Source organism: Thamnophis sirtalis, unplaced genomic scaffold (genome assembly GCF_051295495.1).
Source record: "Thamnophis sirtalis isolate CommonGarterSnake01/CBP01778 unplaced genomic scaffold, rThaSir2_p1.2 scaffold_8, whole genome shotgun sequence".
NCBI classification, from domain to species: Eukaryota; Metazoa; Chordata; class Lepidosauria; order Squamata; family Natricidae; genus Thamnophis; species Thamnophis sirtalis.
Window position 1 is genome coordinate 22,476,006 of NW_028261388.1, and position 24,835 is coordinate 22,500,840.

Below are 24,835 nucleotides of genomic sequence, written 5' to 3' on the forward strand. Positions count from 1 at the left end.
AACTGTGCTGGTTTTTTTGGCAGCTGCTGCACACTGCTGGCTCATATTTAAATGGTTGTCCACTAGGACTCCAAGATCCCTCTCACAGTTACTATTGTTGAGCAAGGTATCTCCTATACTGTACCTGTGCATTTCATTTTTGTTGCCTAAATTTTCACCATTGAATTTCATTTCATTAGATAGTGCCCAATGTTCAAGTTTGTCAAGATCCTTCTGTATCTTAAGCCTGTCTTCTGGAGTGTTGGCTATTCCTGCCAGCTTGGTGTCATCTGCAAATTTGATGAGTTCCCCATTTATTCCTTCATCCAAATCATTGATGAAGATGTTGAAGAGTACTGAGCCCAAAACAGAGTCTTGGGGTACTCCACTGTACTCCACTGGCAAGATCACCCCTCAGTCAGCTGGCCCTCCCCTGCACCCTTCAGCCTTACCTTCGGCGCAGTGTTGTGATCAGAAGTGCAGTTCAACCGGTGAAATAATTAATCAGAAGTGCAGCTAGAGTGGATGCTCACTGGAAGATAAGGCAGACAGTGAGGGGCTGGGCTGAATCCCATCACTCCACAGGCCTGATACTTTACATTGGTGGGCTGTATCCAGCCCGTGGGCCATAGTTTGAGCACCCCTGCTCTAAAGCTTCCACCATTGGTTCTTGTCCTGCTTTCAGACACCATTGAGAATAAATCTACAGGTAGTCCTAGGTTAATGATCACTTGTTCAGAGACTGAAGTTACAGGTGCTGAATGAGTGATGGTTATGACCAATTCTCAAAAGTTCTGACCACCTCAGAACTTTTGGTGATCATGATTTAGGTACTTGGCAACTGGTTCACACTTATGACAGTTGCATCATCCTGAGGCCACATGATCATCATTTGAACCTTTCCTGCTGGCTTCCCATAAGGAAAATTAATGGGGAAACTGGCAAGTAAGGTCACAAGTAGCTCCTGTTAAGTCATTCCCATTCCTGTAGCTTTTTTTCAAGAGGAGCCCGGCTGCCAATACAAAAATCCTGAGGAGTCGTTTCCTGCTCAGCACCAAATGTCATCTGCTTCTTGTCTTCTTGCTATTTACACTTTTTTCTTACTACAGATGTTGGAAAATTAGAAGCAGGTGGGGCCCTAGTTTTCTAAACCCCTTAAGCTGTTTGCTCACAATGTGGCCTGATCTAAAATGTCGAGCCGGAGGTACATTAGGAAATTTTAATGTTTTTGATGAACACATTTATTCAACTCTCTTTTTAAAGGCTTCCTATAAAAATGTTTTGTTCAAGGATATAATATTGACTTGCAAATTCACAAATGATCAAAGAAAGAATACTTTCTCTTCAATAATATATAGAAAGCTACATAGCAAATTCGATAAGATTTGTTTAATTAAATATACTTATATGTTTCCTGCCATGCAGTACACAGTATTAAAGGTACACTTGAATACAATAAATTGTAACAGTGGTGATGAATCTGCCAGCAATATGTGGCAGATATCTCAAGTGGTAAAACAGAATAGAAATATTTTTAGTAGATGCCTGAACTAGAGCAAGGTGATTGTGATTATTTGGAGAGAGAAGGCATTCCAATAAATTAGTGCCATAACAACAACAACAACAAAAATGATTTTCCTGGATAATCTTCCTGAGGTAATTAGCCAGAACATTCTCTGTAAGACATGGGGCCATTTTTCCTTCTGCACTACACCAACTCTTGCTTTTATGTTGGAGGAGGGTGAAAATAACGCTTTCTTCTTTCTTTTTATAGACATTGAAACATGCCATTAATCAAAAGGAACATTGAACCTCGGCACCTATGCCAAGGAGCTTTACCTGAAGGAATTACTAGTGAATTGGAATGTGTAACCAATAGTACCCTTGCTGCTATCATACGCCAGCTAAGCAGCTTAAGTAAGTTCCCTGAGTTGTTTTTAATGCTATTTTTTCTTCCTATTTTCATATGGAAAATTGAAGAACGTGAGGTTTATCTTGAGTTTTGGAAGGGGAGCACCAAGCACATGTGCTGTGAAAGGGACAAAGGAAGTGAGATAGATTCTAATCTGCCTAAACTTCATGTATTGGGCTACCATACCCTATAATTCAGGGGTGGGTTGCTGCCAGTTTTACTACCAATTCGCAACCTGCGTGCAATGGGGTGAACCGGGAGCAACCCACCTCTGCAATAATTCCATATTTTAAAAGTCTAGTTTTCATAGATGAAGCTAGGAACACAAGGAAAAATATAAGGATTTTTCCTTGGGTATATCTATTCTGGCTTCATGGCTGTTTGCTTCTTCATGTCATTCTGGGAACTTTTAGCTGTCCTGGCCATTCAGAGATGTTATAAATTGCTATGTCACTTTGGAAGTTCAACTGTATTTTTAAGCAGTAGTCAATAGTCAAGTTAAAGGTTAATTGATGGTCAATGAATAGAATTGCTTACAAAAAACCCTCAGGATTACAGTAAAAAACAATAATATCTTGAAGACTTCCTATAATATTATTTTAAAATGTCAGAATGACACAGGGTTGTATACATTAGCATTTGTCAGTAAATATTTTTCAGTAAATAATAAATAAAAACATTTATTTCTAATCTGGGGAACATGATCCTGTCTTTTCTCTACAGGCAAACATGCTGAAGACATATTTGGTGAATTGTTTAACGAAGCCAACAACTTTTACATCAGGGCAAATTCTCTTCAAGACAGGATTGACCGTCTGTCTGTCAAGGTTACTCAATTGGATTCAACTGTGGAAGAAGGTAGGCAGTTTCATGCAAGTATTATGTCAAAAGTGATATTGACAAAAAGACATAGTTACCTATACCGCAATTATTACTTTTAATGGTGTAATTGATCTCTTAAAATACTATCTGCTTCAGAAAAAGATGCATATTTGTATGTGAAATAGGAGCAACAAATTCATCAATGTAATACAATCTTTTAATGATTTTTGATAAATAATTTCTCTCCCTGACTCTTTTTGCAATCTGCTTATTATATTGCTTGAGGAGGATCTTTCCAAGTTGACTTAAGACTATTCCGTGGCACAACCAATAAGCATCTCTCACCAGTTCTCATCTAAAAATATTCTAGGTTGTCAAACTTGTGGCTTATGGGCCGGATAGATCACACACTGGCCACGCCCACACCCAGTTTAGCAAAGTGGAAAAAAGTCTCGATACATCATGTGACACTGCAAGTTTGACACCTTCTTATAGAAAATGTCTTAATGTTCTTTTAACTAGATTTTATCAGAGAGAGGTCTCAGAACTGGAATAGTCATTTAGACCATTTTGTCCAATCCATATTCAGTGTTTTGCTAGAAGGTTTCTACTTTAATGTGAAAAACACTATTTCTGATTACTTCATTGAATGTTAATAAGGAAATACTGCTGTTAAAAAAGTAACCATTAATATTCAAGAAATCAGCTATCCCATTATGACTGTTCCTATGAAATGCATTAAGTCCTGAAACATGTCAAAATCAGTGAGACTAATAAAATTACTATATTGTCTTTTCTTTTGTTTTTACAAGAATTGTCAAAGAGAAAGAAAAAGTTAATAACGATAGGAATAGACATATAAAAGAATATGGAATGTAAGCAATATAAGCAATAAATAATGATAAGCCACAGATCTGAATATGTTTGTGTTTTAGTCTTGATTAGAACAGATTGTGTTTGTTCACAATCTTGTCTCAAATGTGGAGCACACAATTCATGTTGTACATACAAAGTGAGATGTAGTCACTCTTTCTTTTATTTGCTTTTGTTCCGTCATTTCACTTGCATGTTGTAAACTACTCTCAGTCTCTTATGTGGTTATTTCTCCTTTCTTTTTAACAGTTTCATTGCAAGATATTAATATGAAGAAAGCATTCAAAAGTTCTACAATACAGGATCAACAGGTTGTTTCAAAGACAAGCATTCCCAATCCTATAGCAGATATTTACAATCAGAGTGACAAACCACCTCCACTGAATATTCTTACATCATACAGGTATTGTAATTTGCAATGGATAAATCTGATACAGCTGGGTATGAAGTTTTCCTTCCTATTTTCATGAAAAGAGGAAAAATAAATGTTCTCACGCACCTTGCAAGTACATGTAGTAAGCCAACAATTGTACTGAATAGTAAATATCAACATAATGGAACTTCATATACTCAGATAAAGAAACCCTTGAAATCTGCTTAAGTTTTCCTGATGAGTAACAGAAAACCTTGGGCTCTTATTAACCACTTACAGCAGGGGTGTCAAATTCAAAGCCCCTGCAGGGTGCTTAGATATGGCCCATGGAGCCACTCTGGAAACAGTGAAGGACCAGCCCATGGAGTTCATTAGACAAATATGAAGTATGCCCAGTAATTTCTATGCTATGCCTGGAAGAGCTCTCCAGAGATATTCTGGGATCTTTTCCATTGGAAATTAACCTTTTTTATGGAGAGGAAATAGTGACCCATGTCCCAGAATAAATATTTATGTGCTATGTCACTAACTTTATGTGAAATCTGCAGAAGCATGCTGAGTGGAGCATGAGCAGCAATGGTCATTTTAAAATAACGTTTTGTTCCACTTTTTTTTTACAGAGATGATAAAAAGGATGGCTTAAAATTTTATACTGATCCTTCTTACTTCTTTGACCTCTGGAAAGAGAAAATGTTACAAGATACAGAGCATAAGAGAAAAGAGAAGAGACGACAGAAGGTAAATCAAAACAGGTTTTTAAAACAATAAATAAGCGTAATTTATCCATTATGCTTTAGGATAAATAGCTTATGCTGTATTTTAACAATGTTTCTGACATAGGAATGGTTGTAAAAACCAAAGCTGTTCTGTATTTCAGACTTTACCTTTCCTCTTAAATGTGTGTTTTCTTACCTGCATTTTGAAAATAAAAGTCTTCTGGAGATTTGTTAATGGCAGTGTTTAAAGAAACTCCCAGTTAGTTTTGTTAATTTTTGTTAATTTTTGTTAATGTTTGTTAATGTTTATTCCATTTGTATGCCACCCTATTCCTGAGAGACTCAGGGCAGCTAACAAGTAAAGGTGAAGGGGAATACAAACAAGAAAACAAAAAGACAAGCAAGTTAAAAACACAACAACAGTTGCAACAATTCAAGTGGGGCTGGGAACTCATCAGCCCCAGGCCTGCCGGAACAGCCAGGTCTTAGTGGCTTTGCGGAAAGCCTGAAGGGTGGTGAGGGTCCGGATCTCTACGGGGAGATCGTTCCAGAGGGCCGGAGCAGCCACAGAGAAGGCCCTCCCCCGAGAGGTCGACAGTTGACATTGGTTAGCAGATGGTATTCGGAGGAGGCCTAATCTGTGGGATCTAATTGGTCGTAGGGAGGTAATTGGCAGGAGGCTGTCTCTCAAGTACCCAGGTCCAATACCATGTAGGGCTTTAAAAGTAACGACTAGCACCTTGAAGTGCGTCCGGAGCCCAACAGTCAGCTAGTGCAGCTCACGGAGGATAGGTGTAACGTGGGTGTACCGAGGTGCACCCACAATCGCTCGTGTGGCTGCATTCTGGACAAGCTGAAGTCTCCGTTTTACAATATAACTACATTTTTGAAGATATTTTGAATTATTACAGAAATTTCATAAAATCCTTCAGTTCAGAGGTTTCTCTTATCATGGAAATTGAAGAACCTTTCGATTATTTTAAGGTCCAACTTTGAAAGATTAGCATAGTTCTTTTACAGCTGTGCAAAAATAATGGACCAGATTGCGCAATGAAGTTTACTGCTTTGAAATGTGAATTCATATAAATGAGATCATGAAGGAGTGTTGCCTGAATTCTCCGTTTTCAGATCATAGTTGTAATAAAATTCAGGAATTTGATAGACATTTTTGAAATGAGTGTGTATATATGCTATGTGAACAATCCCTGGAGCTCTGAAACTAATTAAGTGATTGAAGCTCCTCAGTAATGCATAGAAAGAACAGAATTAAGCTGCCTTCCCTCCCTCTCCCCCCTCTCTTTCATAAGTATGCCACAAAAGACAGGTTAGTGGATCTAGAGCAGGAGTCCTCAAAGAGCCATTTGGACCTGTTTACCACAGAAAAGAAAACACCGGGGGCCACAAAACCCGTCCCGTGCCTGAGTATTTCCTGAGCGGCCACAAAACTAGTGTATGCAGTTGAATTAAACATTCTGTTTTTTTCTGAAACTTTTTTTTTCTTGGATTTAACCATGGTGGCCTACCAGGGGTTGAAAAGCTCAATAAATCATGTGCCAGCGGGTGTCGCACATTGGCGGTTGTGACGCATATTTGAAGCAACAGGGAGCCGCAGCAGAGGGATGAAAGAACCACATGCAGCTCCAGAGCCACTGATTGCTGACCCCTGATCTAGAGGCTCTGCATAAAAAGAAATATCACATGGCAGTGATTGGGTGCCCTGCTATTGTTTTTCCTCTACGAGGGGCTTTACATGTTGTCAGTGTGGTGACACAAACAATAAGCACATAGTAAAGGAGATGTAATAAACTGTGGGAAATGAGGAGTTGGTAGGACATTATGGAGAAATGTGGGTTGAAAAAGAAATCTAACAGGTCTGCTATTAGCATTTTTATAGTATTCATTTTGCGAACTATGAACTACTGAACTGAGAATTTTCCCCTCTTAACTACATTTACTGAAAATCCTTGATTTGCCACTGGTTGCTTAATGCCCATTCAAAATTACAGTGGACCCAGAATCGGTGCTTTATGGCTCAGAAGGCACTTTTGGCCATCATAAAATGTGTCACACTCACCCCTGAGTCATGTGACAGAATTTTAAGTGGTTGGCAATTGACTCACCTTTAGGACTAGTTGCAGAATCCGGTGGTCACATGACTGCAATTTGCAATGTTTATTGCCAGTTTCTGGTAAAAAAAAAAAAAAGGCCATTTGGAAAAAATGGTTCTGCATTTACAATTGTGAATTTTGCAAAACAACTGTGGTGATTCACTGAAAATCTGCCACAGAAAATGTCGTGAAATGGAGTCTGGTTATGTAGGGCCCTCAACTTATAACCGAAACAATTTAGGATGAAAAATCCAGTCCCAATTCGGATTGTAAGTCAAGGACCCATTTTATTAAGAAGTAATGAATTTCTCTTGGGGTCAATTGTTTTCTAATGGTGATCCAGATGTCCTCAGCCCTTCATGCAGCACGTCATGAATTTACCTGATTCAATGGCTGTCTACCTACTATGACAGTAATAAGCAGGGAGTAAGCACTTATTGAAAAGAATCAGTACCCTGTAAATCTGAAAAGGTAGATCTCATTTAGTGACCATTCACAGTTACCGTAACTTTATAAGTTATGACCTTCTGTTCTGACCCAGCAGCACGAAGCCGAGTCCTTATACCGATTAACCACTTTATTTAATTTACAGTGAATTCCTCTCCAGCAAAGTCCCAGCCCATAGTCTTTCAAGAAAGTTCACAATTACCAACCTTTAACAGGCTTGGAGAGTGGCCAGGCTGATATATTTCAGACGCCACAATACTTCGCAAGAATGCAGGAATGAACTAATTATCTCCTGCAAATATCCCTCCCCCTTTTGCTCCTCTTTTATTCCCTATGGGAAGGGCCATTCACCATCCACCTGTGGCCTTACTCCCAAGTCAACCCTTGTTCCTTAGCTGTTCCCTTCATCTGGCAACTCTGTGCATGCACATACTGGAAACAGGTTCCAGCTGTTCATCTGCCTCATTGATGTCTGACTCCGAAGGCAGCTGATAACTTCCAGATAGCCCTGGACCCATCTCTGCCTCTGATGCAGAGCACTTGTCAGAGCCTTCCCCAGGCTCCAGGACTACACCCATGTTCCTTCCTAACCTCCTCACTATCCGAATAAGATTGTAAAGCACAGTCTTGGTAGTACTTAGTGACTGCTTTACTTAACACTTAAGTTTCCAGTTCTAAACATGGTCTCCAAACATGGACAGCCTGTACTTGAAAGCTATATGCATCCAAACTTCAAAAACTCATTTGATTTGGCTTACACCACCCAAATCCTTAAACTACTGAACAAATATCTAATCAGTTAACATGAGAAATGTTTTGAGAGAAACAAAACCAAACTGCCTGGCTCAGTCTTAGGAAAAGTGGAAATCAGCTTGCTTCAGAATAAATACATGCTTCATTTGAAGAACAAAATTAAAAGTTGAATAAGCTTAATTTGCAGCTGGAAGACAACCCAACAAAGGGCTATTTGTAGGTACATTTGTACTGACTCACATCATGTAATGAGAAAATATTTTCAAGTTACTTAATGTGATGTATTGAAAAACTATTGATTTGTTAGTTAGATTGCTTTGACTAGATCATATAGAGGAAGTTTTGCAAACTATAGCATGAAAATCATTCTATTGGAGGGAAAAAAATGAATATGGGACCATCAGATGTCCATATCCTATAAATGTTGAAACATAGCTGATAGTTTGTTTATATAAATTTAACCAATGGAATCTAATATATGCTTTGATTATGCTTGGCTCACCTGCACATCATATTTTCATATTCTTAACAGCATTAAACTTGCTCTTTCCTTGTTTCTCTCTTTTGCATGCTTCATCGCTTTTTATATTATATCAGGATCAAAAACGTGTAGATGGCACAACTCGCGAGGTGAAAAAAGTTAGAAAAGCAAGGAACAGGCGCCAAGAGTGGAATATGATGGCCTATGACAAAGAACTTAGACCAGACAACAGGTTGTCTCAGAATATTTACCCTGGAGCATCTTCTGAAGGGTCTCTGTCCCCCGAAACTAGGTCTGTTGATAATAAGATTTATATATTCAGTGGTGCTTAGTATCCTTCATCTGTTGCAGATTTATAACTTCCACTTGCACAGATAGACAAGTTCATTTCGTGATCGTTCAAACTTAACAACGGCACTGAAAAAAGTGATTGATGACCATTTTTCACACTTATGACAGTTGTAGCATCCCTATGGTCACGTGATTTACATTTGGATGCTTGACAACTGACTCACAGTTATGACAGTTGCAGTGTCCCGGGGTTAGGCGACGATATTTTGTGTCCTTCCGGCAAACAAAGTCAATGGTGAAGCCAGATTCACTTAATCGTGTTACTAATTTAACAACTGCTGTGATTCACTTAACAAATGGGGCAAGTAAAGTCATAAAATGAGACAAAATTCATTTAACAATTTTTTTCATGTGGTAACATAAATTCTGGGCTCAATTGTAGTCCTAAGTTGCGGACTACCAATATAAGAAAGGTATATCTTTCTTTTTCCGTTTGGATTGTTTTGGCAATTTGGTGTCTGCGTTTTCCTAAATTAAATTAACCATGAAGACTTATTTTTAAAATATTTATTTTTTTGCAACAGCCGATTGTAGCAAAAAAAAAACTCCATAGAAATCTGGGACAGGAAATGTCTCGAGCACTGTGTGCTTAAAGCTGAAACGTTAAAAAAAATCACGATATATCAAATCTTTGTATCTGTTGCCTTTGAGCTAAGCCAGAGGACTCTATGCTCAAGTAGAGTCAGAGGTGAGTTTCAAAATTTTTTAGCAAGGGATTCTCTGCCCAGTTGCTGGGTGGGCGTGGCTATAGTGGGTGTGGCCTAGTCAGCCTCCTGCACCACGGAGGGGGGGGGCATTTTTGCCTTTCCCCAGAGTCTGGAGGCTTTCTTCAACCCTCCGGGAGGGTGAAAATGGCCTCCCCCAGGCCTGTTTCCGACCTTCCAGAATTTCCAGGAGGCCTGTTTTCTCCTTCCTGAGCCTCTGTGTGGGATTTGTACTTACCTGGCATCCCAAATGGGCTGCGTGGAGACTCCTGGGATGGGAGGGGTAGGGGTGGGGCTGCCAGGGGTGGGATTTGCGGGTTCACCAAACTGGGCAGCTCCTTAGTTAGAGGATCGCCCGAACCCATGCAATCCCACAACAGCCCACCCCTGAGTACAGTGTTTAAATTAGATTGGCCAGGCATTATTTCATTTCTGTTCTTCTACTTGGTTTGAAGAAAACAACAAATATAACAAATAGTGCAGCAGCCCACAAATTTCACTGTTCCATTAACATCTGTTGTGGCTTGCTTATGTCATGTTGTATTCATTTTAAAGCTTGGGCATATAAAAGCAGAGGTTTTTGTAACTAACTATTGCATGATCAAGTTTTAAAACAAATGTTCTTTTTTAAATATTTCCAGAATTTCTAGCCAATAGGTTGTATTGTCTGCATTAAGAAGAGATTTTTCAGTCTAATATTTTGTGTGATATTCTGATAACAAGTTCTGATTTCTCCATCTGAAAGAGTCATCTTTTTCTACCTTTCTTTTATAATCCTACTGATTCTGTTATCACATCTTTTCAAGCCTTTTTGGCCAATGCCTTTTTTCTGACTGTATGTATTTGTTGCTTGGCAAAATAAAAAATTGCCTTGGTTCGTTGTAAACAGATGGCTGTAAGCAAGAGTTCCATTAAAAGAAATACACCTAGGTTCAAAACAGGTTTTTTTTTTAATTTATCTTGCATGGAAAACAAATGTAACATCGTTCTATATAACATATGCCCATCTAATGTAACTCTTGGCATATGAAATTCTCATGTTTCCATCCTGTATGTAATCCCTTTTTGTTATGATTTATATTGTGCCCATTATGATTCAGAGAGAGAGGCACAAGCTGAATTCAAGCCGGCACCATCAAGTTAATGTGAGAAAAGTAAGGACCAGGAAAGAAGAGTGGGAGAGAAAGAAAATGGGCATTGAGTTCATAAGTGACATACAGAAACAAGAGCAGGCAGGAGGCACAAAAGAGTCCCAGATGCCCAAAGGGTTTGTCTTTTTGTTTTATTGAAAGCGCTTTGTTAACTCCCTGGCTTTCCATCTGAATAAGATGATGAGCATCTGCTTCACTTTTTTTTTAACCATAGGACAATATGGCATAATTTGTTTTACTAATTTAACTTCTCTGCAGCATAGGGATGCAAGGACAATTGCTGCTTGGTCTTAACTACTAAGTACTAAAAGGTTTGCTGTTTTCCAAGCTTTGTGACCAGCTAACAGTTCTCTCTCCCCTCATTAGATAAAGTTACTTTTATGCAAAAACAATTCCCAGGAAAAAATTAACATTTTGGATTGGGGTTGATTTTGATAAAATGCAATAATCTGCCTTGATAGTTTTACTTTCATTTTTTCATTTTTTTTCTTCGTAATGTGGCTTGTCCGTCTTCCTTGTTGGAATGTATATCCTATAATTTGAAAATTAGAGTTAAGTTGTTTTTGTGTATGTGGCTTACATTTAATGTTGCAGTAATATTTAATGTTGTACTAATCTCACCTACTAACAAACTGTGAAATGTTAAATAGATAATCTTTTAAATTGAGTGAGTTTAACTATATTTTGTTCATGGCTCCCCTTATTCTTGTTTCTAATTTCAGATCCCACGCTTCGGATATTACCAGTTATTCATATCCTGCTACTCCAAATCATTCACTTCATCATCAACTTTGCTATGTGCCTTCATGTGGAACAGGAGATGGATCTCAGTTTATGCTTGCAAAACAGGGCCTTGAACATGAATATAGGTTATCTTCTACTACAGCGCAACATGCTACTTTGAATAGGCCTCAAGAACCACCTCCAGCCCCACCCCAAATCTTAGATGGTGCTCTGGGCACTGTTACATTGATACCAGCAGATTATGGGTAAATAGCTCATGTTAGACCAGGGTTCCCCAACCTTTCTGGCTTTGCGGACCAGTGGAGGGGAGGGAGAGACAGGTGGCTCTGCTCGAGCAGTGGCCAAGTGCATGTGCCGTGCATGTGTAACTCCATTTGTGCAAGCGGTGGGCAGACGTGCCTGTTACACAAATGGAATGCACAAGTGGGGTGTGTGTGCGCATGCTCCCACCCTGCTTTGGAACATGAATTAATTGATTGTTACATTGCGTACTTAATTGATATTTCAACTAACAAGTATTTTGTCCTGTTTTACGCATAGGATGATCGCAGCTCAGATGATGGATTATTACAATTCTTCAGGAGGCCCAGCCCCTGCATCACCGCTTATGATTCCTTCCGCACAGACTGCTTTTGTTAGTCCTCTACAAATGCCTGTGCTACCTACCCATTCTGGACTAATGGCTGGTACACTGTATTCTGGCACTCTTCATCTTCCTCCTTCCGGGCATATTGTTACAGCTCCTGCTCCTCCTGGCCCACCTCCTCTTCCTCCAGGCCCTCCTGCAGGATCTTCTCTCTCATCGTCTCCATTGCACACTCCTGCAGTAGCTGAGGTTAAAATGCAGGAGTCTATCCAGTCACCCATCAGTGGGGCTCGAAGTGATCTTCTTGCTGCTATTCGGATGGGTAAGACTTCCAAAACCTGAGCTGTGATTTTAAGTATCACAGGCTTTGGGCATTCAGTGCTTGCATGATGTAAGACCATGATGGTCCAGGTGGCATGCAGAGCCCTCTCTGCCGGCACGCCAGCCATTGCCCCAGCCCAGCTTCACTGCATGTGCGCCTCCCGCCAGCCAGCTTGTCTTAGGGTCTCTGCTGCACGTGCGAGGGGGGAATGGGGGCCATGTGGGGGACACACATGTGTATGTACGGAGGGTGGGGTGCATGCGCAGGGGGCACTCACATTGCATTCTGGGGATTGCGCCCATGCGCTTACCCCCCGTGCCCCATTTTGGGTCTGGAAGGCCTTCTGCACCAACCAGGAAGCCAAAACGGGGCACGGGGGCACAGCACGAGGCCACCCCGTGCCCCATTTGGGCCCGGAAGGCCTCTTGCACCAATCTAGAAGCCAGAACAGGGTGTGGGGGCACAGCATGAGGCCACACCGCGCCCCATTTTGGGCCTGGAAGGCCTGCACTAACAAGGAAGCCAAAAATGGGAGAGGGGGAAGCATGCATTGCATTTTGGGGGTTTGGGCACGCATTCACACACACACACACACACTTTGGGTACTCAGCACCAAAAAGGTTAACCATCACTGATGTAAGATCTCTGTTCCACATGTGTTCGCTAGGCTGAAAGCTGTTTTTCAGCTTTCTTGTTTTTGGTTGCATTTATTGTTTTCTTTTGATGAACAACCGTCAGCCACAGAGGTACGCTGTGGTTGCTCTTGAACTGCTTTTAAATGCTTGCCCAATCTTTCTCAACATGGTATCTTCCAGATGTATTAAATTTGTCCCACGTGGACTGTACCATTTGGACAGCCTGACTGGTAAATGATGAATGTTTAGGTCAACCTATTATGTAGGAATAGCTTAGGAGGCTCATTTGAAGCAGAAGGGAAACTTGCTTCTTCCTCCCCTGCAGCTCTTTCCTAGCAGCAACTCTTTTGTTACACCCACCAGCGAGACAGTTTGTCTGTTTTGCTGCCATCTTGCAAAAAGGCAGTGATGTTAATTTGCTTCTTAGCAAAAAAACAAGGAAGATAGGGTGCTTCTTTTCTCTCCCAGTGAGGAGAAAAAGTGGCCCCTGCAGCCTATTCATAAGTAAGGTCCCTGAGATTTAGGCAAGCCCAGGGGAGACAGGGAGGCACAAAATATATGGTGGGTATAAGTGAAGGAAGTTGTTGGGTGTATGTACATGCATGGACACTATAACCTTTCTTGGATAGACCTGAGTGTGTAATTATGTATTTAAATACATCTGAAAGTATCAAAAAGCATATGAACAATATAGATTTTTATGTAAATAGATATTAGGAAGTATTTTAAGTCCTAAATTGAATAGATCAGTAATGGCAAATCATTTTTGGCTGCCGTGCCAAAAGCGAGGGGAGCACAGGGTGGGTCATGCACTGGCGTACCACACCAATAATGCTATCTGTGCCCCCCCTTCAGTGCGGGCGCATATGCACAATCAGCGAAACCCTCCCTCCCCCGCTTTTGACGCAGTTTTTTTGCCTTCCCCAGGCTCCAGAGGCTTTTTGGGAGCCTGGGAATGGCGAAAGCAGCCCCCCCCCCGGATGCCCTCCGGAGGCCTCAAGAGCTTCCCTGAAACCTCCGGAGGGCAAAAAATGGACCTTCCGAGAACCTGGAAGTTCGGGAATGGTGACTTTGGGTTTGTTTGTAGGACTATTTTTTGCCTTCCAGAGCCTTCAGGGAAGCCTCATGAAGGCTCCGGAGGTCGAAAATCGGCTCTATGAGGAAACCGGAAGTCCATTCCTGAACTTCTGGTTTGCCCATAGGGCTGGTTTTTTTGCACTTTGGAGGCTTCAAGGAAGCCTCCGGAGGGCAAAAACTGCCTCAAAATATGGCGCATGCGCACTGGCCAGCTGACATGGCATCGCCTCGCGTGCCCTGACAAATGGTTCCGCGTGCCACCTTTTCGCCATCACGGGAATAGATAATTACCCTATCCACAAAGAATAATATTCCATTGAATGATGAGCTGTTTATACCACATATCCTTATTGGAAAAATACACTCTAAAAATATAGACATTGCCCTTGTTGAAGCTTTTATCATATGAAATAAGTCATTGGCTTTAAATAAGCAAGTCATCAATAGGGACATTTGACTGCAATTTAAAAAAATATATTTTCATGCTTGGAAACACTATGATGTACTAATTATGATAATTCTGGTACATTTCCATGAATGATTCAATCCTGTGTATTTGTAAGCTTTTTAAGGGAAAAATGAGCTCAAAAAGTCACTTTTCTTTGCTTGTCTCAGGAATCCAGCTGAAAAAAGTACAGGAGCAGCGTGAACAGGAGGCCAAGCGTGAGCCAGTTGGAAATGATGTGGCCACAATTCTTTCTCGACGGATTGCAGTGGAATTCAGCGATTCAGATGATGAGTCAGAATGTGATGACAATGACTGGTCAGACTGAAAATGGGTGTGCGGCACCAATGTATTCCAGTGAACTGACCTAGAAAATCATAGCCTACCCTGGCGGTACTGGTATATAATAGAACAAGTAGGCTTCCTTGGGGATGTTCAGAGTGATCTTATTTAATTGCTTTAGATCAGTGTTTCTCAACTTTGTGAATTCAAGATGTCTGGACTGGTTCACCGACAAATACGCGCACGACAAAAGCGTGCCAAGAAAACCGCGATGTCAAAATTGCGCCCACATAGGTGAGCCAACAAAAGAGCGCCAGCAGAAGCGCGCCATTAATAAACACCGCGGAAACAACGTAAGAACCCTAAACCTAACCCTAACCTTTACCTTAACCCTAATCGCGCTTCTGTCGGTGCTCTTTTGTCGGCGCGCCTTTGTGGGCGCTCTGTCGACGTCGCGGTTTTATCACTGCGGTTTTGTTGGTGCGCTGTTGTCGGGCACGCATTTGTCAGGTAACGGTCTGGACTTCAGTGACCAGAATTCCCCAGATGGTATGCTAGTTGGGGTATTCTGGGAATTAAAGTCCTGACATCTTAAAAGTTGCCAAGGTGAAGAAACACTGCTTCAGATCATAGTGTTTCTGCAGATGAAAAAATGAACTTTTACTTTCAGTTTTTGCTGCATTAATTGCAGCAAAGCAGTTTTTCTTTACAATAAATATGTATAATTATTTTTACTATTTGAATATTATAAGCAATTCCTTTACTATGGCAAAGTAATATCTTTAAGCAATGAATTGTCGTTGATTCTTCCATTTTGACTCACCTTCATTAACATGCAAAAACTGCTAGCAGCTAATTATTTCTTTATTTTTTTAAAAAAAAACCCTCCAGAATTACTGCCAGAATCTTTTGAATGAGTTTCTGTTCACCATAATTATGTTTCCAAATATTCTGGATTTGGATCTATTCAAATAGCATATATGGAGAAGTAGGTTGACATCAGCATAAAAACTACAGCCATGCAAAACCAACTGGAAGGGCGATACAGAATGAATCTGAATGATTTTGCACAATACTGTGGAATGCCAAATGCCTTCCCTCCTTGCTAATTTGATTCAGCTTTCATAATCTATTTTTTAAATTCATCCAGTTTATGCTGAGCATATTGACCTTATGGTTCAGTGAATAATGTAATTGAATTTATAGATATATTTATGAATAGTTGGGCTCCAAAGATACAATCGATTAACTACCCAGGCTCCTCTTGCTCCCTTACTATGTGTTAATGGCCTCGTTTATGATTGGTTTCTTCATCCAAATACATCCCTAATTATTGAAATGTATGTTCCAAATTGATTAATATAATTTTCTTACTTCTCACATGTTATTTAAAGGGCTGCTTATATTACATATAAGGTAGACTCATAATGCCTTTGGCCAGCCTCTAAAAGTGAACTGGAGTCAGCATTTTAAAAATGGCAGTTTCTATTTACGTTTCATGTCTACCTTAATTTACTTTATACTTTTCAATTACTTTGAAATTATTCAGGGTTGAAAACAGAATGGGATTTACCTTCTATGTCTATGGCAGGACTAGAATTCACAATTTTATTGTTGCTTCCAAATTTTTGATTCTATGAAACGGTGTTATCATTTTTTGAGGGAGTAGGACTTAGCAGTGTCCAGAAAATGCCCTTTCCTCATTGGGTGCCACTTTACCTGTAGTTTTATTATAACGGGCAGAACAAAGGGACATCTGCTGCTAAACCTCTTTTGTAGTAGGTAAACTACCACCAATTTTCAGTTATTAAATCTCAGGATTGAACATGTAACAATCCAGAGTTAAGGGACTGAACATCAAAAGAACGATTGGTTTATCTTGGTCTGTTTTTTTAGTGTTGTTAATTCTCTTGCTCCTATCATTACTTATTTGCCTAGAGAAATTAAGACAAGGTATATATGGCCAGTATAATATGCCAGGTCAGTTAATAATGAGGCATCCTTTATTTATGGCCTCGTTGGAGAAGAGCAGGCTGATTGGTATTCGTCATCAAAACCTGGCTGACTCCCGAAAGGGAAGTTTCCATCTTGGGGATATATCCAGCTGGATTTAGGCTTTTGACTCTGTCAAGACCCCAGGGTAGATGAAGTGGAGTAGAAATAATCCTCTGAGAATATCTTTTGGCCTTTAGGGGACCTGCTCCACAAGTTTCTAGATATAAGACCCTGTCTTGAAAGGGATCGTGGGATGGGACCATGAGATTGTTGCTCCTGTACCTATCTTCCTGCTGCATAATGACCTCCCTGCCTCTGCTGTTGGAAGCCATCTCAATGGTACGGTATTGTGTAGGTTTGTGTTGAATATCCAGACTATTCTATTCTGTCCTAAAGGGCCAGCAACAGTCTATGCTGCGCCCTGATTGGCTGGGACGCGGCATAGACTGTTGCTAACCAGCCAGTGCGTCCTGATTGGCCCAGGTACTGCATCAGCAGTTGCTGTGCAGTACTCGGTCCCTGATTGGTGCTAACTTGCTACATTCTTATTATAAATACCCTGGCGCGAGCTTGCCTATTTTGAATCGCTGTCATCTTCCGTTTGCGGGAAAGGTGCAGGTGATATCTGACCCGTAGCAGTAATACTCTCCTCCCATGTCAAAGAGGCAGAGATCTCCATCTTCAACAGTTTTATCATTTGGAGCTCCAGCATGGCCGTAGTGCAAAACTGAGCTGTTATCGCCACTGCCACAGATGCAGGTGTAGGAAGTGTGCCGCATGCCTCCTTGCTTGTAGCAGTAATGCTGGAAGAGGCTCTCCAACTCATATTCTTTCATGCCGGGTTTTACAGCCTTCATTACCTCTTTATGAGCTTCACTGGAAATTTTATTGGTGTAGCGGAGGACTTCCAACTCCATATCTGTCTTAATCACACGGCATTCTGCAATTTCAGGATGGAGAATTGTATTGTTTACTGTAAACTCGCTGATTTTGTCAAAAGACGCTTCCCTGGTCACGCTTCCACTGTCAGTGTTAATTCCTCGCAGAGTAAGAAGAACGGAAGGGTTTTTCGAAGCCAAAACACTGGCAATCTCATCTGTATAGTGCACTTCATTAACACTATATTTCTTCTTGTAGTACTCAGGAGGGTGGATCTTTCCCATCCAAACGGCATAGCTCTCTGGAAGCCTCAGGATGAAGAGGATGGTGTTTCCATTGTCAACCTCAATGGCTCCATAGCAGTCGGACTCTGTTACCCCAAAAGTCCAATGAAAGTAGGATTCTTGGCGAAAAACAATGCCTGTATCGGTGCAGTAGCGGTTGGTCTGTTCTCCACCTTGCAAGACGACAATGGCATTTTTGGGAACAGCCTTGTTTGCTCTCAGCTGATCACACAACCGGCTTCTATTCAAGGCGAAAAGTGCTGCCGAGACTCTCAGGGTTTCATTCCCCAGCCAAAACGTTGCCCGCAGGGACGCAGCCATGATGCTCCCGGGAGGCTCGCTTGACAGCTGAGGCCGCGCAGCCTCGGCGCCGCGTAGAAAGGTGAGAGTTTCCCTCCGCAGAAAGTCCTGCCTCTGCTCCAAAACCTGCTCCAAAGCCTTTGCTGCCTGCTGCCTGTCCTCCGAAGCCTCGCCGCCTGCGCGCCCGGCTCCGCTCGCACCAGCCTCACACGGCCGCCATTAGCATCACGACCCAGCGAGAGCCTCCCAAGTCGCAACGACCCCACAGGAACACGATTCCTGACCTGGGCCGAGCAAGGCTGCTGGGACTCTTGTCGGACTTCCCCCCCCCACCAAGTAGACTCACCAGCTTGCCAACTTTCTACTACGACGAGGCCTGGGCTGAGGACTACTGCGCATGCTCCACTAGGGTCGCATGCGCAGAACTGGGGGGAAGGGGTGTTGAATATCCAGACTATTCTATTCTGTCCTAAAGGGCCAGCAACAGTCTATGCTGTGCCCTGATTGGCTGGGACGCGGCATAGACTGTTGCTAACCAGCCAGTGTGTCCTGATTGGCCCAGGTACTGCATCAGCAGTTGCTGTGCAGTACTCGGCCCCTGATTGGTGCTAACTTGCTACATTCTTATTATAAATACCCTGGCGCGAGCTTGCCTATTTTGAATCGCTGTCATCTTTCTTCTAAATAAATATCTTGTTCTTTGCACATCTATGGCTCTTGCGTTTCCATCCACCCACCCAATCTTTAAAACTGGCGACGAAGGTGGGATCCGTGATTCCCGCAGGGCCTGGAACAAGAGAAAACAGCCAGTCGCAGCCACGCGAACGCTTTTCTTTGGCTGAACTCCGGGAGGCTACCCGGTCTACCTCGCACAACTCCAGAAGGAGCTGCCGCCGAAGGCCAGCAGCAGCAGCAGCAGCAGCCATCATCACCGTTGGAGCCTGCCAGCGTCTACGCCAACTTGGCATCACCCAGGCGTGGCCTCCAGCTCGCCCGAGGGGGGCTGTCTGCGCTCACCCTCGTCTGGAGCCGCCGCCGATGCTCAAGGACGAGCCACAGACAGCACGGCCTCCGATGGGGTCTGCCTGCCTGCCTGCCTGCCTGCAAAGCCTCCATGCCTCCTGAAGAGTTGCCTGCCTCCACTGCCTTTCCAGCCTACCCAGAGCCCCCGAAGCAAGTTCTACCTCTCAGCCTCAACCGCTTCTCCACCTGGCCACCGCCTGCCTGCCTTCCGAGCGAGAAGCCCCGGGGAACCGGCCAGGAGAGAGGGGGGAAAGGAAGAGGCCTCGGGAGAAGGCCAAGCGGCATGCCCCAGCCCATCCTCTCCTGCCTTCACAGCGCCTGGTTGGCCCAGTCTGCCTCTGCGGGGCCAGTGACTGCCGCCACCGGCCTCTCTGTCTTGCCTCCCCCGAAGGCTGCGGGCACGTCTGCCGATCCTGGAAGCGCCTATCAGTCTGAGCCTCACACTCACCTCCTGGCTTGCAAGGCTTTTCTTGGAGGTGCTGGGCAGGTTGCAAGGAACCGCAAACCTCAGGTGAGGGGGCACCTAGCTAGAGGCCGAAGCAAAAGATTTGGTGCTGCCCCGAGACTCTGACAGGAAGGCTTCGATTTCCTCCACTGTACGAGGGACACAAGTCATCAGTTCCATCCCACTGGCTGTCACCACAATGTCGTCCTCAATCCGTACCCCACCAAAATTTCAGAAACGTGCCAGGACTTCATTGTTGATGAAACAGGCCTGTGCTGGGTTAGCCAAGGCCTGGTCCAAGACATGATCAATGAAATAGATGCGAGGCTCCACGGTCAGCACCATGCCTTCCAGAAGGGTACGGGCCGTTCTCAAACTCCGGAGACCTGGCAGGTCAATGCGATCGACTCCCTCTGGGTAGCCGCCCACGTCGTGAACGTCGATGCCAAGAAAGTGTCCCAGTCCGTGAGGCATAAATACGGCACCCAGGTGGACCTTCACCATGTCCTCAACGCTGCCGCGGAGAAGGCCAATTTTCTTAAGTTCTTCCAGGTGGACTCGGTCTGCCAGACGGTGCATTTCAGGCCAGGCCACCCCTGGCTTGATGCTGCCGAACACCGCCCAGGAGGACCTGTACACGGCCTCGTAGATGGCCTTCTGGTCAGGAGTGAATTTTCCGTTTGCGGGAAAGGTGCAGGTGATATCTGACCCGTAGCAGTAATACTCTCCTCCCATGTCAAAGAGGCAGAGATCTCCGTCTTCAACAGTTTTATCATTTGGAGCTCCAGCATGGCCGTAGTGCAAAACTGAGCTGTTATCGCCACTGCCACAGATGCAGGTGTAGGAAGTGTGCCGCATGCCTCCTTGCTTGTAGCAGTAATGCTGGAATAGGCTCTCCAACTCATATTCTTTCATGCCGGGTTTTACAGCCTTCATTACCTCTTTATGAGCTTCACTGGAAATTTTATTGGTGTAGCGGAGGACTTCCAACTCCATATCCGTCTTAATCACGCGGCATTCTGCAATTTCAGGATGGAGAATTGTATTGTTTACTGTAAACTCACTGATTTTGTCAAAAGACGCTTCCCTGGTCACGCTGTCAGTGTTAATTCCTCGCAGAGTAAGAAGAACGGAAGGGTTTTTCGAAGCCAAAACACTGGCAATCTCATCTGTATAGTGCACTTCGTTAACACTATATTTCTTCTTGTAGTACTCAGGAGGGTGGATCTTTCCCATCCAAACGGCATAGCTCTCTGGAAGCCTCGGGATGAAGAGGATGGTGTTTCCATTGTCAACCTCAATGGCTCCATAGCAGTCGGACTCTGTTACCCCAAAAGTCCAATGAAAGTAGGATTCTTGGCGAAAAACAATGCCTGTATCGGTGCAGTAGCGGTTGGTCTGTTCTCCACCTTGCAAGACGACAATGGCATTTTTGGGATGGCCTCCATCCCTGGCTCTCCAGAGATCATCGGTCAATGCGACCAAAGCAGTTTCTGTGCTGTAACCAGGCCTGAAGCCGGACTGGAAAGGGTCAAGGTAACTGGCTTCCTCCAAGGACCGCTGAAGCTGGAAGGCCACCACCTTCTGAACAACCTTCCAAACAAAGGGGAGCTTGGAGACTGGACGGTAATTGTTAAGAACGGCTGGATCCAAAGATGGTTTCTTCAGGAGGGTCTCACCACCGCCGCTTTAAGTGCGGCGGGGAAGTGCCCCTCCCGAAGGGAGGCGGTAATAACCGCCTGGATCCAGCCCCATGTCACCTCACTGCTGTTGGCAACCAGCTAGGAGGGACACGGGTTGAGGCACTCACAGCTCTCATGGCCTTGTCCACGTCCCCGGGGGCAACATCCTGAAACTCAACCCAGCGATGGTCTACCAAAGTATCCGCCTGTGCCTCGGCTGGGTCTGCAAAGGTGGAGTCCAAATCCGACCGAAACCGAGCAACTTTGTCCGCTAAGAACTGGACATAGTCTTCAGCCCTACCCTGCAAGGGGTCCCCCGTGTCCCTCCTATTTAGGAGGGAACGGGTTATCCTAAACAGGGCGGCTGGACGAGACTCAGCGGACGCAACCAAGGTGGCAATATACGATCTTTTTGCTGTCCTAAGTGCCCTGATGTACTCCTTGGTGCAAGTTGTTAAGAGTGCTCGGTTCGAATCGGACTTATCGAACCTCCATAGGTGCTCTAGGTGTCTCCTCCGGCGCTTCCTCTCCCGGAGCTCCTCGGTGAACCAAGGAGGCCTCCGGGATCCGCCACCGCGGAGTGGCCGTAGTGGCACAATCCGGTCAAGGGACTCCGATGCTGCCAAGTGCCAGGCAGCAACCAGAGTCTCCACCGGACTGTGGGCGAGAGTATCAGGAATAACCCCAAGCTCCATCTGGAACCTCAAGGGGTCCATAAGTCGCCTGGGGTGGAACCACCTGGTCGGTTCCTCCTCCCTACAGTGGAGGTTTGGTCTCCGGAAGTCAAGCCTCAGTAGGCAGTGGTCTGACCACGACAGGGGTATGATCTCATTACCCCTCAGACCAAGATCACAAGTCCACTGCTCCAAAAGGAATACGAGGTCAGGCATGTGACCCGCAGAGTGGGTTGGCCCCCGAATTACCTGGGTCAAGCCCATGGCTGTCATGGAAGCCATGAACTCCTGCGCCCCATCAGAGCGTTCATCGAGCGAAGGCAAATTGAAATCCCCCAGGACCATAAGCCTGGGGAACTCAATTGCTAGCTCGGCTACCGACTCGAGGAGCGAGTGGAGGGCCGCTGCAACACTGTTGGGAGGCAGGTATGTTAACAGCAACCCTACTTGACCCTTGAGGTCCAACTTCACCAGCAGGGACTCACACCCGACAAGCTCCGGAGCAGGGATCCTACGAGGTGCTAAAGACTCCCGGATAACAATAGCCACACCCCCACCCCTTTCCTGGGCTCTCGGCTGATGAAGCACCTGAAATCCCTCTGGGCACATCTCTACGAGGGGGACTCCTCCCTCTGGGCCCAGCCAGGTTTCAGTAATACATGCCAGGTCTGCCCTCTCGTCTAAAATTAAGTCCGGACGAGGGGAGCCTTGTGAACTACAGACCTGGCATTTAGCGACAACAGCCGGAGACCGGGGTCCTGATTACTCGCGCCATCTGGCCTCGGAGTGGGACTCATAGGGCCGGAAGGAGGGATCTCTGTGACGTAGCGAGCCCTCCTTCCCCGGTAATGGCCCGCCCTAAAGTCCCCGCCATATCTGCCCCTCCCCGTTACGACTGTAATGCTCCGGCCCACTCCCGTGTCCGTGGTCCCCCCAACCACACCTATAGCTCCCGCATTCCCCGGCAGGCCCTCCGAATCAAACACACTCATTCGTTCACTCAGGCAATCCCCACGTAATAGTTAAAAACACATAAAAATACAGCAAAATAGGGCAATAAAAGTGGGCACATTCATACAATCACACGCGTATCCCATACATATCCCATACAAAAGGAAGAAAGAAGACAAGAAAAGAAAAAAATAGAAAGAAAAATTGCGCAGATATTAAAGTGCGAAATCAGGCAAGGCCAAATGGCTCTTAGCATTCAGGGTGACTGAAGTCCAGCTATGGTCCGGGCAGGGTGTACAGGGGAGTAAATCGTATCCTCCTCTTGCGGGCCTGAAAAGTCCGTTGGAAACGGCCAGGGGCCTTTTTTCATAAGTGCTGTCCCAAATAAAGCCCCAAAGGCAATGACGGATAGTGATGGTAGTAGCAGTCAATGTCAGGTGGGGCTGTGTCAACAGGCCAAAAAGTCCAAAGGCCGTGGTTGGAGGAGGCCAGGTGATAAAGTGCCACAATAGAGGGGTGCCAGATATCAGGCGAAGGAGCACCAGGGGAGAGCCAGATGGTAAAGATGGCAAAAAAAGGGAAATAATCTCCATAGTCGTTAGAGTAGTATAGGGGAGGGGAGGGTGCCTGGGGGGGGGCGTAATAGCGACACCAAGGTCTGCCAAACGGTCCCCTCTGATGGCATCCATGGCATCCAATTTGGGTTCATGGCAACTTTATAATAGTCAAAGCATCCCACAGTCATGTGGTTGCGCTGTTTGTGACCTTTACAGCTGTCTCCTGACAAGCAAAGTCAGTGTGGAAGCTGGCAAGAAGGTGCAAGTTGTAGTCACGTGACATTGCATTTAACAACTATGGGTGATTTACTAATTACTTCAGCTGGAACTGCCATCGTGCATTGGGCACAATCACGTTATTTTCATTTTATCTATTTATTAATCACAGTTGTGTGCCTGCCTACCTCGCAAGAAGCAACTCGATTTCTCCATAATGAGGGGGGAGGAGTATCCAGAATGGGTTGACCTTGTCTTCTCATGATTGGATTGAGTCAGATAAGCTCTTTGGGCAACGCCCCCTGGCCACCAGGTATTCCCCAGTTTACTGACTAAATCCATTCAGTGGAGGTTGCACATTCTGGATCTCCAGCAATTTACTAGGATTAAAAGAGAATTAATTTGGACCTGTTGAATCTTGCCTCCCTCCACAGCGCACAGCCTCCTCCTACAGGAACGGGACTGCCACAAGCCCCCTGGGGCAGCATGCTGCCCTGGCCACTGAATCCATAGTCACTCAGTGAGGCCCTTGGCAGGGCAGCAGGAGGAGAGGGCACAAGCCTCCTGGAGGCAAGCCCAGCCGCTGAGGACTGTAAGATGCTGGAGCACTCTGTCACTCCCCTCAGGGGTTGAGCGACGAACCGCGGCTTCCCAAACACCGTGGAGCGCCCGCGCTGCCTCCACGTGACCAGAGGACAAAGGGAAGGATCCTAAGAGGCTTTTCCTGGCCACAGCGGCGTCGGAGAGCAAGCAGGAAGAAGGAAGCCGGCTGGGAAGGCGCACGGCAGCTCCTTGGGGCACAAGCCACTCTTCAAGTACCCTTTGAATTTCGCACCTCCATGATCCACGTGGTCCAAGATGGCGGCGCCCAGCAGCTACCAGAAAGAAGAAACCCAGGCAGCTGCAAACATGGCCTGCAGCCCCACTGGAGGGGCAGAAGAGCAAGCATCCAGGTCAGTGGCTTCCCCAGAGACTGCCCGAGGAGGGGGGAAGGAAAGGCTAAATGTAAGAGCAAACACCTCTCCCCCAGGGCAGATCCAGAGGAAGGGGGGATCACAAGCCTTCCAA

The 24,835-nt window shown here is 44.7% G+C and overlaps 1 protein-coding gene and 2 pseudogenes across 2 annotated transcripts; 1 reads left to right on the forward strand and 2 right to left on the reverse strand.

Moving 5' to 3' along the window:
• The first annotated feature begins 1,706 nt into the window (after nucleotides 1-1,706).
• On the forward strand, nucleotides 1,707-15,018 carry WASF3 (WASP family member 3). Of its 2 annotated transcripts, none has more exons than XM_014053185.2 (8): nucleotides 1,707-1,896; nucleotides 2,615-2,749; nucleotides 3,836-3,989; nucleotides 4,580-4,697; nucleotides 8,581-8,756; nucleotides 11,393-11,659; nucleotides 11,955-12,322; nucleotides 14,650-15,018. In XM_014053185.2, exons 1-8 carry the CDS (start codon nucleotides 1,764-1,766, stop codon nucleotides 14,805-14,807), a joined length of 1,509 nt encoding a protein of 502 aa, XP_013908660.2. In that variant the 5' UTR covers nucleotides 1,707-1,763; the 3' UTR covers nucleotides 14,808-15,018. The 2 variants fall into 2 exon arrangements, with proteins under 2 accessions (XP_013908660.2, XP_013908662.2); XM_014053187.2 differs by lacking the exon at nucleotides 8,581-8,756 and adding an exon at nucleotides 10,620-10,786.
• A 2,255-nt stretch (nucleotides 15,019-17,273) lies between these two features.
• On the reverse strand, nucleotides 17,274-18,256 carry LOC148044327 (xaa-Pro dipeptidase pseudogene; annotated as a pseudogene).
• A 1,453-nt stretch (nucleotides 18,257-19,709) lies between these two features.
• LOC148044328 (xaa-Pro dipeptidase pseudogene) lies at nucleotides 19,710-24,608 on the reverse strand (annotated as a pseudogene).
• Nucleotides 24,609-24,835: the final 227 nt, after the last annotated feature.